General features: G+C 38.0%; 1 protein-coding gene across 15 annotated transcripts in view; it reads right to left on the bottom strand.

Annotated features, from left to right (window-relative positions):
* The window catches only part of BBS9 (Bardet-Biedl syndrome 9), a 468,999-nt gene that overhangs the window by 205,326 nt on the left and 249,399 nt on the right, over positions 1 to 14,274 (bottom strand). For all 15 annotated transcript variants that reach the window (XR_002481520.1, XM_021709169.1, XM_021709171.1 and 12 more), the window contains one exon: positions 4,100 to 4,272. Coding sequence is in view for 14 of the 15 variants with exons in the window: in XM_021709169.1 (XP_021564844.1) it covers positions 4,100 to 4,272 (173 nt within the window). In the remaining variant the exon portion in view is untranslated. The remainder of the gene's footprint in view (positions 1 to 4,099; positions 4,273 to 14,274) is intronic.

Raw genomic sequence — 14,274 nt, 5'->3', positions numbered from 1 at the left:
CCTGGGTAGGCTATTCTTGGTTGAAATTGTTTATCTTTTAGAACTTTGAAGATAAGGCTCCAAGCTCTCCTAGCCTGGAGGTTTTCTGTAGATAAATCTGCCTTTATTCTAATTGGTCTTCCCTGGTATGTAGTCTGACCTTTTTCTCTTGCAGCCTTTAGGATTTTCTCTTTTATACCAACTTTGTTTAGGCAAATTATTATATGTCTGGGAGTTGGTCTTCTCATTTGTTGTCTTGTAGGGGTTCTCTGAATCTCTTGTGTTTGAATTTTTTCATCCTTGATGAGATGAGGGAAGTTTTCTTGAATGGTTTCATGAAATGTTTGTTCCAGTGTGACCTCTGCTTCTCTCTCTGCCTCAGGAAGTCCAATTACTCTTCGGTTTGGTCTCTTGAAGTGATCATTCATCTCTTGCAAGTTTTCTTCTGTCTTTTTGAGCTTCTTTTCTATGCTCTTGACAGTTTGGGTTAGTTCTGTGTTTTGGTCTTCGAGCTCTGAGATTCTTTCTTCTGCTTGGCTAATTCTGCTTTCCATGCTTATTAGTTTGTTATTTATTTCCATCACAGTATTCTTTACTGCTGCTATTTCTGACATCAGCTCCTTCCTATTTTCCTCTTGTCTCTCCTCAATTTTTTAAATTCTCTCTATTAATGTCTTGATGTCTGGGTTTATTGCATGTGACTAGTCATTCTGGGGGCTCTTCATTGTTTGTGATCCGGGATCTGTTTTCTCAGTGTCTGATCTCCCAGGGGTCTGTGTGAGACCTATATTCTTCTTTTGGTTTTTCTTCGTTTGTGCGGTTTTTTTCCCCCTCCCTACTTTTTCCTTCCCTCCACATCACTGTCTTCTTTAATTCTGTTATTCAGGGGTAGAGGGATTGCTTTTACTTCTGTTTGTTCAATCTCCTATTCTTTATGTATGCCCTCTTACTTTGTTCAGTTCTGGGGTTGCACTGTAGGTTGGGGGTGGTCCTTTTGGCAGTTTTGAGATTTACTTAAGGGGGGAGCTGTGATTCGAAATCTATCTGCAGGTCCTGGTACTCGCCAACAGGTGTATGAATAATCTGAAACCCACTTCCCACTGTCTTGGAATCTGTTCATTCAGTGGGGCTGTAGGTTTACTCCCTGAAATAAAATGTGGTTAGCAGAGGGAAGAGAATGGAGCAGACACTGGGGGGAAGAGGGGGGTAGGGAGAGAGAGGCGTAAGGGGGGAAACAGATGAGTGCACCAACAAATGGAGAGAGAGACCTAAATTGAAACAGATAAAAACAATAGACCACGGCTACAGACTAACCAACTCCCATACAAAAAAAAATAAAACATACAATGATGCTAACATACAAGCTAAACAACCACCTTATTGGTGTGCTGTTCCTCTATACAAAGATATGGTTTACAGAGAGGAGGAAAGAGAAGAAAAGGAAGAGGAAAAGAAAAAAAAGGAACAAAACAGTAGAAATAGAATTAAGTCATTAAACTAACAGAACCAATCGAGCACACTCTGAGACTTTTCGTTTAAATCCAATGTCCTTTCAGCTCTGATTTCTAGCTGTCTTTTCAAGCTGGTAAATTAGTTCACAGTTAGGGTCAGTTGCCCCTGGCCTGCTGTGACGGACAGTTCAGACCACCCTCCGTTCACCACTCAAATCTGGTCTGTGTCTCTTTTTCAAACCTGTTTCTCCTGGTTTGGTGTTGTTACCTTGAATCACCAGCAGGTGGTGCTATCTCAGCTGCTCGCCCCAGAGGGGGTAGAGCCGGACAGAGGTCGGGCAGAGGCCGGAGATGGAAGCCTGTCTCACGGAACACGGGAGGAGACCCACGGCCGGCAGGAAATCACAGTGGCAGCAGAGGTGGCAGCAATCCCAGCAGATCTTGCCTGCATGGGCTTCAAGGACTAAAGTCGAGGATCGCCTCAAGCACGGGTGGCATGATGCGCTATGGCTGCCACGGAGGCTGCAGTGGTGCTGGCGGCTGCTGTGTCTGCAGCTGCAGTGGTTGTCCAGACCGCTGAGATGCCCCAGCGGTGGTGACAGCTGAGCTCCATGTGAAGAACAGGCTGCCAACGTTGGGGTCCGCAGCCCCCGGGGAAAGAGCCAGAGACCCTCTTGTTCTCCTTTCCAGAGGGTTTCATAGACCAGGTTGCCCCGTTGCCATCTTGCCAGAAGTCCCAAAAATACATTTAAAAATAACTAAATATTTAAGAGAACAGTAGCCTAATTATCAATAGTTCACCCTTGTAATTGTATAATTTACCACTATAATAATATAAACAGATATTCTCAATATTCAGCCAGGTTATCATTCCTTTGAATGCGTAACCAAGCAGCAGTTATTGAAATATTGTCACATATCAGAATTTCAACCTTTAACAAATATTTATTGATCCCAAGGTCAAGCACTTTTCCAAGCACTAGTAATTACAACAATGAATAAAACAGACAAAAATCACTACCTTCGTGGAGCTTACACTCCAAGGGACGCTTCCAAAAGTCATCTTGATTCATTGTTAAACATTGTATTAATGGTTAAAAGCAGAAAGTAGGGACAGAGAGCAAAGGAAGTATAATCCTAGTCCCCTTAATTTGTGTGTGTAACAAATGAAAGGGCTGTAGTTCACCATATTCTCAAAGTATATCTTCAGAAAAAAAAATCCCATGATGTGGAAATTCCAGAGTTACTAGCCAGCAAAAAAGTAGAAAAACTCATATATAAAACTTATTATCAAGAGTATTTAATATTCTCTATTTTAAATAGAACAAATATGTAACTTGTATACCCTTTCTGTGAACTCTTTTTCATAAACTACTAGACTGCAGTTTTGCACAGTAAGTAAGAATTTCTTAAAATATATCCTGGAGAACAGCAAAGGTTCTCAATCCTTAAAATGTCTAAATATATTCTCCCAAACTGTATCGAGTTTGGAGCCACAATTCAATCAAAGACATACTGTTCTAGAAAATATTATCATCATAGATGTGGAAAAACTCAAATAAATTCCATTGATTTACTAATGACATAATTATTCATAATCGGATTGTATACACCTGAAATTGTCCTTTAATGATCACACTGCAGCAAGTTTTCTTAGGTGAAAATCAATGCTCTCAGAATGTTCAACAGTTGACTGACAAATTACATGTCTGATAATCTCTGTCCCTCTCTCTCTCTCACTCTCAGACACACATACACACACACACACACACACACACACACTCCATAGCTAATAAACTGAAATGTCTATTGATTTCTTAAAGAAGTCATTTTAAGAACCAATGCTAACCTGAATGATGTTCAAAATTCTCTCAAAACTCCCCTCTTGTATTGCAATATAGAGTCTGTTTAAAGGTTCTATAAGTAAGGGAAGCCTGGTAACTTTATTTTAATACATGAGACATTTAAAACAATGACTGTCATTGTCCAATTCATTCACAAAACATGACTTTTAACTATTTCCAAATATCAAATCAGTCTTCAAAGGATGAAGATTTGCCATCACTGACACACTTAAGAGAATCTAACGTGGGCTCTGAAGGCATTTCCAAAAAAGAAATACAAAAATATTCAAAGCAACCAAAATCACTGACGAATCTAATTTGTTAGACATTTAATCATTCAGCATTTACCAAGCACTCACTGTGCTTGGTACTGGAGCATATTTTTAGTGCTTAACCCTCATTCAGGTGCAAGTTCTGATGTGCTTGTTAAAAATGATAAAGAAAATTTGCTTCACTTTACAATAACACCTCATTTACGGCCTACTAGAATTAGTTAGCCAAATGGCCACCAATAAGCCCAAATCGGTTTAATGCTGGGTTATTGGGGTCAAGGGTTAAGTTCCCATGTGGGAGAATTAAATCTGCTTTGTTCCAAGACCAGACAAAAAGCTTAGCTCCAAGCAGTCACTCTGTAAATGCCCGTAACTGTTCACAAACTGAGCAAGGGGGCAGGAATGGATTCACAAAATCTACCAACCACATAAGAATAAACAACTCAAAGCACACAGCCTAATAGAATGTATACTAGAATTCTTCAAGAGCATCTATTTCTCTTTCAGATATTTAGGTACGTGTATTATAGTTGATGTTGGTTGTCATACACACCTCAAAATGATGATCAATTAACTCAAAATATTCTTGTAGGGGCATAGATCCAGAAAAAGAACATGCAAAATCTTTGATTCCCTGTTTTTCGAAATATTCTTGAAGGCGAAGAATAAGCTCATTAGTTATGAGCCAAAGATCTTCAAATTGTTCACTCTGAATGCGATATCGTTCTAAGAGAGAAGAAATAATTAAGGAAAACGCTTATTAATGCATAATTACTAGCTGAAACTTCATGAACTAACACTAACCCTGACATGAATACCACAAGGACAAAGATTTCTTATTGTAATATAGATACTATTCCACTGACTTTATAAAAATATTTCTACTGTTTCATTGCTACTTTCTGCATCAACCACTTAACATTTTCAAACCTAATTACAAAGGTAGGTGGTCACAGTGGCAAGCTATAGAGCATTTCCCTTTTTGTTATGTATATTTTAATGTTTCAGTACAATAAAAACACCCAAATTTGGGTTCTTAAATAAAAAATCTTTATTTAAAAAGCAAGAAAGCCATTGCAAAAGTACAATCTGGTATCATTAGTTTGTTTCATAGTATTGATGTGAAGTAAAATTTATTCTATAAAAAGTCCCACTCCTGGATACTGTAACCAGTATAAATTCCCATAATCATGAACAAAGTATTTCAATTTTCTAATAGTCCTTTAATTTGAAGAGAGATTTTACAGTCAGATCCTTTCCTAAATATAAATCTTGATTCCTTCTATTACACAAAACCTCAGCTCCAAGACAGCCAGATTTCTATTTCCTACCCTGATGATGACGATACCTGATGACGATGATACTGCTGACAACAATGGTGACAACAATGATGACAGTGGTGGTAAAATCTGATAAAACCAGCTATTATTTGTTGGGCACTGACCTCAGAGCAAGCACTGTGATTGAAAAAGCCCCCTTTTTATAAAAAAGGAAAATGAAGCAAAGAGAATTTTGAAGACTTGTCAAAAATCAAAAGCAAATTAAAAGCCAGCACTAGAATTCATAACACATATCCTTCAAAGGAAGAATCCGATCTACAACCTACTTATTCTTTAGGACCTGGCTTAAATCTTTTCTATCCCAAGAAAAACTTTATTTCTCTAATATTTGATTTCTCTAAGCCCAGTGTGCATCAGGCACTGTCTTAAACACTTTATATTCACTTTCTCATTTAAACTTTAACAGCCCTATGGGGAAAATAGTGTTATCACCATTTTACAGAAAAATAAATCAAGTCACAGAAAATTTTAAGTAATTTGCCAGGTCATCTAGCCAGTAAGTAACAGAGCAGGGACTAAAACTCTAGATATTAAAGCAAAGGTTAACTTTTTTTTTTTTTTTTTTTTGAATCTCAGTCCGTCACCCAGATTGGAGTGTAGTGGCCGCTCCCAGCCACCGCAGCCTCGACCTGCTGGGCTCCGGTGATCCTTCCGCCTCGGCCTTCCAAGTAGCTGGAACTACAGGCACACGCTACCACACCTGGTTAATTTTTGATTTATTGTAGAGATGAGGTCTCACCAAGTTGCCCAGGCAGGTCTCGAACCCGCGGGCTCAGGCAATCCACTCACCTCAGCCTCCCAAAGGCGCGGGATTACAGGGTGAGCCACCGAGCCCGGCGCAAAGATTAACTATTAATCTCAAATGCCTCATATGATTGCATCTCTCTGAATTTATACAGACTACTATGTCTACATTTCACCAGGCTCTCAACCATAAATAAGCATGCATTCTTATTTAACTTCCCAGATAATTATATTCAGTCCCTTCAAAGGGATTACACACTTTTTGAAATCTAAGACTAAGTCTTCTGTTCCATTTAATTCACCATTTATTGAGCATCTATCATGTACAACATCATAAAGAAAGAACTTTTGGGAGTACAAAGATGAACTCAGTCTTCTTGCTTAGGAGTCTGAAGTCCAGCTAGGGTAACATGATAAATGAACATATAAAATATTTCTTTACATTCTTGGTAAATTCTATAAATATAATACATCTTCAGATTGATTATTAGGACTTCAATTTGTCATCCCCAGCCAGAATTCAATAATACATTTCCTCTCATTCCCAGTCATCCTCTTTTTCAATGATATGAGGAATAAAATACACTGGGTATGCTTGCCACAGTCCGTGCAAACACCCTGGTCTTCTCTGCTGCTATCATATCATTCTCCTTGGCGCTTCCCAGCCCTCCCTTCACCCCAGTCTTATTCTGGATACTAACTTCTGCCCATGACACTGATCAGATGTTTTCATTATTTCACCCCCCTCAGAGATAACAGAACCAAGATCAGAGATAACAACTTTTACTTTTCTTTGTAAATGTCATTGAAGTTGTTAATGCTTTAGAGACAGCACAATTCTGGTGGGGTAGAAAAAGAGAGGTAGAGGGGAGAATGATAATGAAAAAGACAGTATCAGAATCCTCTAAATGTAGTCTTATCCAAGATAAGTTTGGGATCCAAAATATTAAAATCAGACTGGTATTTATTTACTTTCATTCATTTATATAACTTAATGCAAGATTCTGGGGATAAAATCAAGAATAAGGCAAGAGCCTCTGCCCTCAGGGAGCTCACAGACTTGGAACCATGGCCTGATGGTAGGAGAGTGAACGCTGCTTCCCCTGTCACTGATTCAGGACCTCTCATCAGGGTTGACCTTGCCACTGAGGTGCCACAACTTCCCTCCAGGGGATATATTACCATTTTCAAGTACAGGAATGCCTATCACAGAGCAGGAGAATTAGATGACAGCAAGGGAGCTGCAAAGGGCAGAAGTCATGATAAGAACTGTATAATAATCATATATGTTCACAGTTGCCTGAGGAAAGAGATTTACGCCTTTGAAACAAATGTTTTTAAGACTTTAAGCACCTTGATCTTTGGTGCTTTCTTGAAAGTTTCCTTGTGAATGGTAAAACTCACAGAGAAAGAAAAAAGGGTCCTTTCATGAGGTACAGGCCCGTCTGTCCCTCCCTCCATCCTGGTGCAGATACTGGGTTCCAGTTTAGTGCTGCCTCTAAGTCCCAGGCATTTGTCCCTCCAGGGACAGTGTTTGGTTTCTGGCTCAGAGCTGTCTTCATGATCCTGTCTTTCTGTTTATCTGTCCATCTTGGGGTAGCTGCTTTCTCCAGGCCTGACCACCCCGCTAGTCCCAGGCAACACTCTACATTTTGTGGGGAAGAAAACTGAGGCTGGCCAGCTACATCTTTTTGCAGCTTTGTGTTCCCCCAGGACACTGGTTTCATATCCTGCCACACCAGGCCTCATAAATAAAGTAAATATAGCTGGAAAAGTTTCACGCTGCTGTGATCCTGGCCAGAGAGGACAGCAAGATGTAGTGGTGGTTCTCAGTCTTAGAGCCAGATGTGGTAGTGGCAGGCATGGACTAGCCTGCTCAAGATATATATATTGGCACTGCCACACTTGACCACAGTTATCCTCACTACAGGCAGCATCTGCAGAACGTAATCACCAGTGGCCCACAGCTGCACCATGAGCTCCCACATTGTGCATTCCAGGCAAGGGCCCATGTCCTCCTACTACACCTTTCCTAGGAAGAAATACATCTTTCCCAGAGTGAACAATTCCCTCACAGGTTTAGAACTCTGCTAATAGGGTCATGTCTACCTCCTTGTCCAGGGTGATGGAATGTCCCAAAATGGGGAACATGGCTGAGGAGAGGGTACTGCTGGTGTTCTTTTGGTGGAAGTGGCTCTGCAGGGCCCAGTCTTAGTGGCAGCTGCAGGTGGAGTCTCCAGGTGGGAGAGGCCAGTGTGGACATGATGACCAGTGTCTTCGAGATTGTCCCTTCTGCCTGCATGTCTATCCTGTTCCAGGCCTCTTACAACTACTTCTCAGAAGCTGCCTGCTTCATGTTGGCTTCCCACACCATCTCGTGGGCTTCTTTGAACACACTGGCAACTAGCTCCTACAGCTTGTGTTCTAGCTGCTTCTATACCTCAGATAGCTGCCCACAGTCCTCATCCTTCAGCTGCAGCTCCTTCTGAGTTCTGCGCAGCTCCTCCTTCAGGAGCTCACAGTCCTTCATATGAATCCCCATGGAGATCCTACAGGAATACCTGCCGAGAACATCAGAGAGGAGGTCCCTCCAGGGCTCATTAAGTTGAACAAGATCCTTTACAACTCCCAGATTCTGAGATTTCTGCATTAATATGCTCATTTCCTTTCATATATGTATAATTTAAAAAATATGCATATGTACCTTTTAATAAAACATTTAAAATGGTGTTTGACATATTAAGCACTCAATAAATGTTACTTACTATCATTATTGCTTTCATTAATTTCCCCAATTTATTGTAAACTAAAAGGCAGAGATTTTGCCATAAATTTCTTTACACCCACATAGAAACTAGCTAACCAAGTAACTTTCAAAGTTATCTTTTTTTAAAATAATGTCTTTTATAAAACATGTTTCCTTTAGCAAAGAATTTGTTGTCATTTCAGATATAGCTAGAAATTTTTAAAGAAATATTATAGTGATAATTTTTTAAAGATTCTAGATGGATTCCAAATAAGCTTCCACATGCAGGTAGAAAAATCTGAGGTGTAAAGTAACTATAAATTAACCTAATAGGGCCTCACCAGACACTATCACCCATACCCAATAGCTTAACAATGTATGGCCAATCAGCAGCTTATGCTATTTAAATGTAAATTCTTGCTAAACAACTCTTTCCCTTTAAAAATCCACTTGTAACTGCTACCAATCAGAGTAAATTCAGGGCAACTTCAAGCTATGCTCCCTAGTTGCAGTCCTTACGCATGGCCCAAATAAACTCTCCACTTACATTTTAAAAGATATATAAATAAATAGAGGAAAGAAAAAGTTGGGGTGTAGCCAAAACATATATAAGGAATTTAAAAAAATTTTTTTTTGAGTCAGGATCTCACTCAGTCACCCAAGTTAGAGTTCAGTGGCACAATCATGGCTCACCACAGTCTCAAACTCCTGGGCTCAAGTGATCCTCTGGTCTCAGTCTCCTGAATACCAAGCCCAGCTCATTTTTTTATGTTTTGCAGAAACGAGGTCTCACTATGTTGCCCAGGCTGGTCTCAAACCCTTGGGCTCAAGCAATCCTGCCTTGACCTCCCAAAGTGCTGGGATTACAGGGGTTAGCCACTGTGGCTGACAAAATTTCTTATGTATAAAATGAAATAAAGATATAGAGAGGAAGTTTTCTCATTCAACTATAATTTTTCAGTAAAAATGTGTCACAATATCTTAAAGAGATACACATAAAAAACTAGGATTATTATGACATGTTTAAAAGAACTCTGACATCTGGCTCTAATGTAAAAAATTATTATTTCAAGGTACCTGAATAAAGTAAATGAACAAGTCGTGAGAATATCTGTGGGAAGAACATTTCAAGTCAAGGGACCTGTAAGTACAAAGGCACTGAGGCAGGATATGCTTTTAGGAACACCAAGGAGCAAAGTATGGCTAAAGCTGAGTGAGCAGTTTTTTATGTTGCACTATAACAAGCTATTACAGTAGTTTCTATTAAACTACCCACGTAGGTATTGCAAGAAAATCTGGAAAAAATTTGTTGTCATTTCAGATATAGCTAGAAATTTTTAAAGAAATATTATAGTGATAATTTTTTAAAGATTCTAGATGGATTCCAAATAAACTTCCACAAGCAGGTAGAAAAATCTGGGGTGTAAAGTAACTATAAATTAACCTAATAGGGCCTCACCACACACTATCACCCATACCCAATAGCTTAACAATGTATGGCCAATCATTTTATTCAGTTAGTGAGAAAATTGATCAGAAATTACCATTTGAGAAAACATGGCAAGGGCTGAGTTCTTGACAGGGAAAGAAAAACCCAACTGGCATCTACCCAGATGACTCACCAAAAGTACTCGACTTAGTTCTCATTTACAGCTTACACTGAGCATGGGTTATATGAAGGAAAACAGGGGAGGCTACAGGCTGGCCAAGAAAGGCAGCAGCACTCCAAACTCTTCCCCTAGAAAAGTCAAGAGTCTTGCATCAGTTTTCTATAAGTGGGACTCCTTCCCTGCTCCTAGCAGGCAACAAAATCTCTAATCAGACTAAATAAAAAGTGGGCAAGTTTAAACTTTTCCCTTCTCCTCTTATGCAAACTTGAGTTATCTCAACAAGGGCCTATAAACTCTGAGAAACCCATCAAAATCTCCCATATTGGACAAACACTTTTCATCTCTAAAGATAAAGTAAAAGAGAAAAGTCATAGTTTCAATAAGACTTAAGGTAACACTGCATCTATTAATTTATTCAAAAAACATTGTTGAGCACTAAGTTCTAGGGGACAACAGTGAACAACACATACATGGTCCTGGTCCTCATCCTAGTGAAAAGGGCCGAAAATAAGCAAGTAAATAACATATAAGATAGAATTGATAAAAATACTCTTATATAGAATAAAAAGGGTACTGTAAAAAAGACTAATGAATGTTCCTTCTCGAGATACTATAGTCAGAGAAAGGCTATACTGAGAAGGTGATAATAGTGGTAGTATCAATAGTGAAAAGTATGAAAATAATACTAGCAGCTAAATTTACCTAGCACATACAATTTATCAGGAAATCATGACATGCTTTTTAGGGATTATTTCATTTGATTAATATATAATATTACCATATTATTTTATTGCATTTTATAAATTGAAAAACAGATGGTTAAGTCATTTTTCAAAAGTCATGCAAAATAATTATAAGTCAGAGGTAGGATTTAAACTATCGATTTGAGTCTAGACACCACATTTCTAATCATTTCATGCATAAAGCATGGGACTGAAGTTTGGGAAAACAGACAAGGTAGAGAAAATGGCAAGCAAAAAGACTTCAGGGCAGAAAATGTCAGACATGTACCAAGAACTCAACGAAAGAGAGTGAGGAAGAGAGTATTCCTAGATGAGGCTGGACATCATCAGGTCAGGGTTAGAACTTATAGAAAGACCTACAGGACTTGGCAAAGTGTTCACAATATAATACATGCAAAGTATCTAAGCTGGAAGGTGGCATGGTATGATTTATTAGCGTTTGTTTCTTTATTTTTGTTATTGCCAATAGAAAAGAATCAGAAAAAGGAAAGAATGAATTTAACACAATAGCCATGGTCTAAGTAACAGATTGTGTTGCCATATGGAACAACCAAGGACATCATGTTAGGACGCAAACCTCTAGTTTCTCAAGTTTTACCCTCTAAGAAAATCTTAAAATCTAGTAAAATTTGAAATCTGTAACATTAGTAAAAATAAATTTCAATCTTCAATTTCTTCAAATATACAAAGGGGAAAATCAAACATTCATCATAGGTTGTTACGGAGAACAATCATGAGGGGCACCCCCCCAAAATTATCTTATGGAGGGTGGACTCTATGAGTACAGGCTTTCCCCAACTGGTAAGTGTTCTAGGAACCCATTACCAGCTAGCATTATTGTGAGAGCTGCATTTAGCTTCAGTGAATTTTTTCTTTCAACAAGTTTGCCCATTTTGTGACAGGTGATTTACACGAACTTACCCATACTGCACTGAGTATTCAGCAGTCTTGAACCAAAAAGACGGTATGATCCCCATGTCCCACTCTCTCTATTCATCTGATCTCGCCCTGAGCAACTTTTTTCTGTTTCCCTGGAGGAAAAACATCCTCAAAGAGAAATGTTTTGCTGGTGTGGAGGAAGTGAAACAAAAAATGGCAGAAGCACTAAAAGGCATCAAAATGGATAAATTCAAAACTGTTTTGAGCAGTGGAAAAAAAGCATCTTGATAGGTGTATTGCATCAAATGGAAATGGAAGGTCACCGACACAACATGTAAGAATAAATACACAATTTTTTATAAATAAATTCCAGGTTTTTTTGATTCCCCTCCTTGTATAATGCTATGTGGCAAAGAGCTATACAAATGCAATTTATCGTTGGATCCTTAAAATTTAGATCAAGAAATCTGATACTCAAAAATGTCAGTTGAATATATTAAAATCATCTAATATAAAAAGTATAGATTAAAACAAGTAAAAAAATCTAAAACTCAAGAAAAACCTAAATATAAGTAAAATTCTAGATATCTAATAAGTATTCTACTAAGACCAAGTAGAATTAACACATTACTGTTACCAAATAATAAAAATGTAAAATTCATAATAAACACTTAAACAGGTGAGATATTTTCTATAACTTTACATTTTTAGACTGGGCACAGTGGATCACGCCTGTAATCCCAGTACACTGGGAAGCCAAGGCAGGAAGATCACTTGAGTCCAAGAATTTGAGACCAGTCTGGGCAACATCATTAGACCCCATTCCTACAAAAAAATTAAAAATTAGCCACGTGTGGTGGCACACACCTGTAGTCCTGGCTACTGAAGAGGCTGAGGTGGGAGGATCACTTGAGCCCAGGAGTTCGATGCTACAGTGAGCTATAATCATGCCACTGCACTCCATCTTGGGTGACAGAGCAAGATTCTGTCTCTTAAAAAAAAAGTAAAACATTAAAAAGTAAAAATAAGCTGGACTCGGTGGCTCAGCCTATAATCCCATGCTTTGGGAGGCTGAGGTGAGCGAATTGCCTGAGCCCACAGGTTCGAGACCCGCCTGGGCAACTTGGCGAGAGCTCATCTCTACTAAATAAAAAAAAAATTAGCCAGGCGTGGTAGTACGTGCCTGTAATTCCAGCTACTTGGAAGATTGAAGCAGAAGAATCGCCGGAGCCCAGCAGGACAAGGCTGCAGTGGCCAGGAGCAGCCACTGCACTCCAGTCTGGGCGATAGAGTGAGACTCCAACTCAAAAAAAAAAAAAAAGTAAAAATAAAAAATAAGTTTTTAGATTTTTTATCTTATTTTCATCAACATATGCAGGGGAAAATTAAACTTTCAGCAATAAAAAATTTACAATTAGACATGGGATTTAGAAAAATATAACATTTTTAAGTTGACTTTTCCAGATTACAAAAAAATCCACAAACATCAATAAATCAAAGATCTGTAAGATATTATATTGGTTACTAAACATTTTCTCAGTATTCCAGGATGGTTAACATTGTCCCTGGAGACTTTCCAGAGTATACATTTCATCAAAAGGAGAAATGAGTTGTTCTATTTTATAATATAACATAAAGAATACATCCTTTAAATATTAGTAATCAAAATAGCTGCCAAAATAAACATTTAATTTTTTAAAATCTCTTTTCCTTTGCATCTTATAATAGCAGAGCGTGGAAATAACCATTTCAGCTTCCAAATAAAATAAATTTAGATGATAAGATCCCAGTCAATTGCCATTCCACTCTACTTCAAATGGAGAAAATAATATATTTAATTAAGCAGGGCACAAAAGTGCATCACATTAGTCTCTATTTGTGTCAGAACATCTGAAATTCATCAATATAAGTGTTTGTATTCATATCATAAATAATTACTCTATATAATTCATGCTATTTGGGAATTTTTAAATGTGAGCTGAAAAAGCAGATGAATGCTTTTTAAACCAAAATCTAGAGGAAGAAAATAAACAACCTCAGTAGATATAATTATAACATTCTAAATATACAATCTCTTCACAATTGGAAACTACAAATGGTTTTTCAACACTTACTTTTCAAAAGGCTCTTTCCAAGCTGGACTTATATAATATTCCCATTGTCTCTAGACAATGTTGCTAAGAAATTCTAAAATAAATATTAACAGTAATATTAAACTGATGAATTACTGTATACATTAAATTGTTCAAAGGGGCATGTGGTAGCATCAGTTGACTTTATATCTGATCATTATTTTTGTCTCTAAATTTCTTGGCTTCATCAAAGAACTATCACAGAGCTCCTCCTATATGATCTTCCAGCACACTGATCTTTTGAGCCCTCATGCTTTATCAAGTATCAGAATATACCTTCCCATTTCCTGGAATGGCCTCCACCTAGTTATCTTCTACTTGTTCCTCAAGATCCTTAACAAATAAAATCTATGCAACCTCATTTTTTTTGAGATCCAACGGCGCCAAAAGCCTGCTTCTATAAGCACATCAAACATTCTATTATTGATTTTCTTTAACTGTTTATCTCTCCCATTAGTCTAAGAGCTCTATAAAAGCCACAGCAGTCTTTATTCTAAACATGTCTGCTGAATGAAAAAAAGAACAAAGTTACTG

The sequence above is a fragment of the Carlito syrichta genome, unplaced genomic scaffold, assembly GCF_000164805.1.
Source record: "Carlito syrichta isolate Samal-C Ts95f unplaced genomic scaffold, Tarsius_syrichta-2.0.1 Scaffold169078, whole genome shotgun sequence".
In the NCBI taxonomy this organism is placed as follows: Eukaryota; Metazoa; Chordata; class Mammalia; order Primates; family Tarsiidae; genus Carlito; species Carlito syrichta.
Note: the sequence above shows the minus strand (reverse complement) of the source record. Positions and strands in the feature narration are given on the sequence as shown.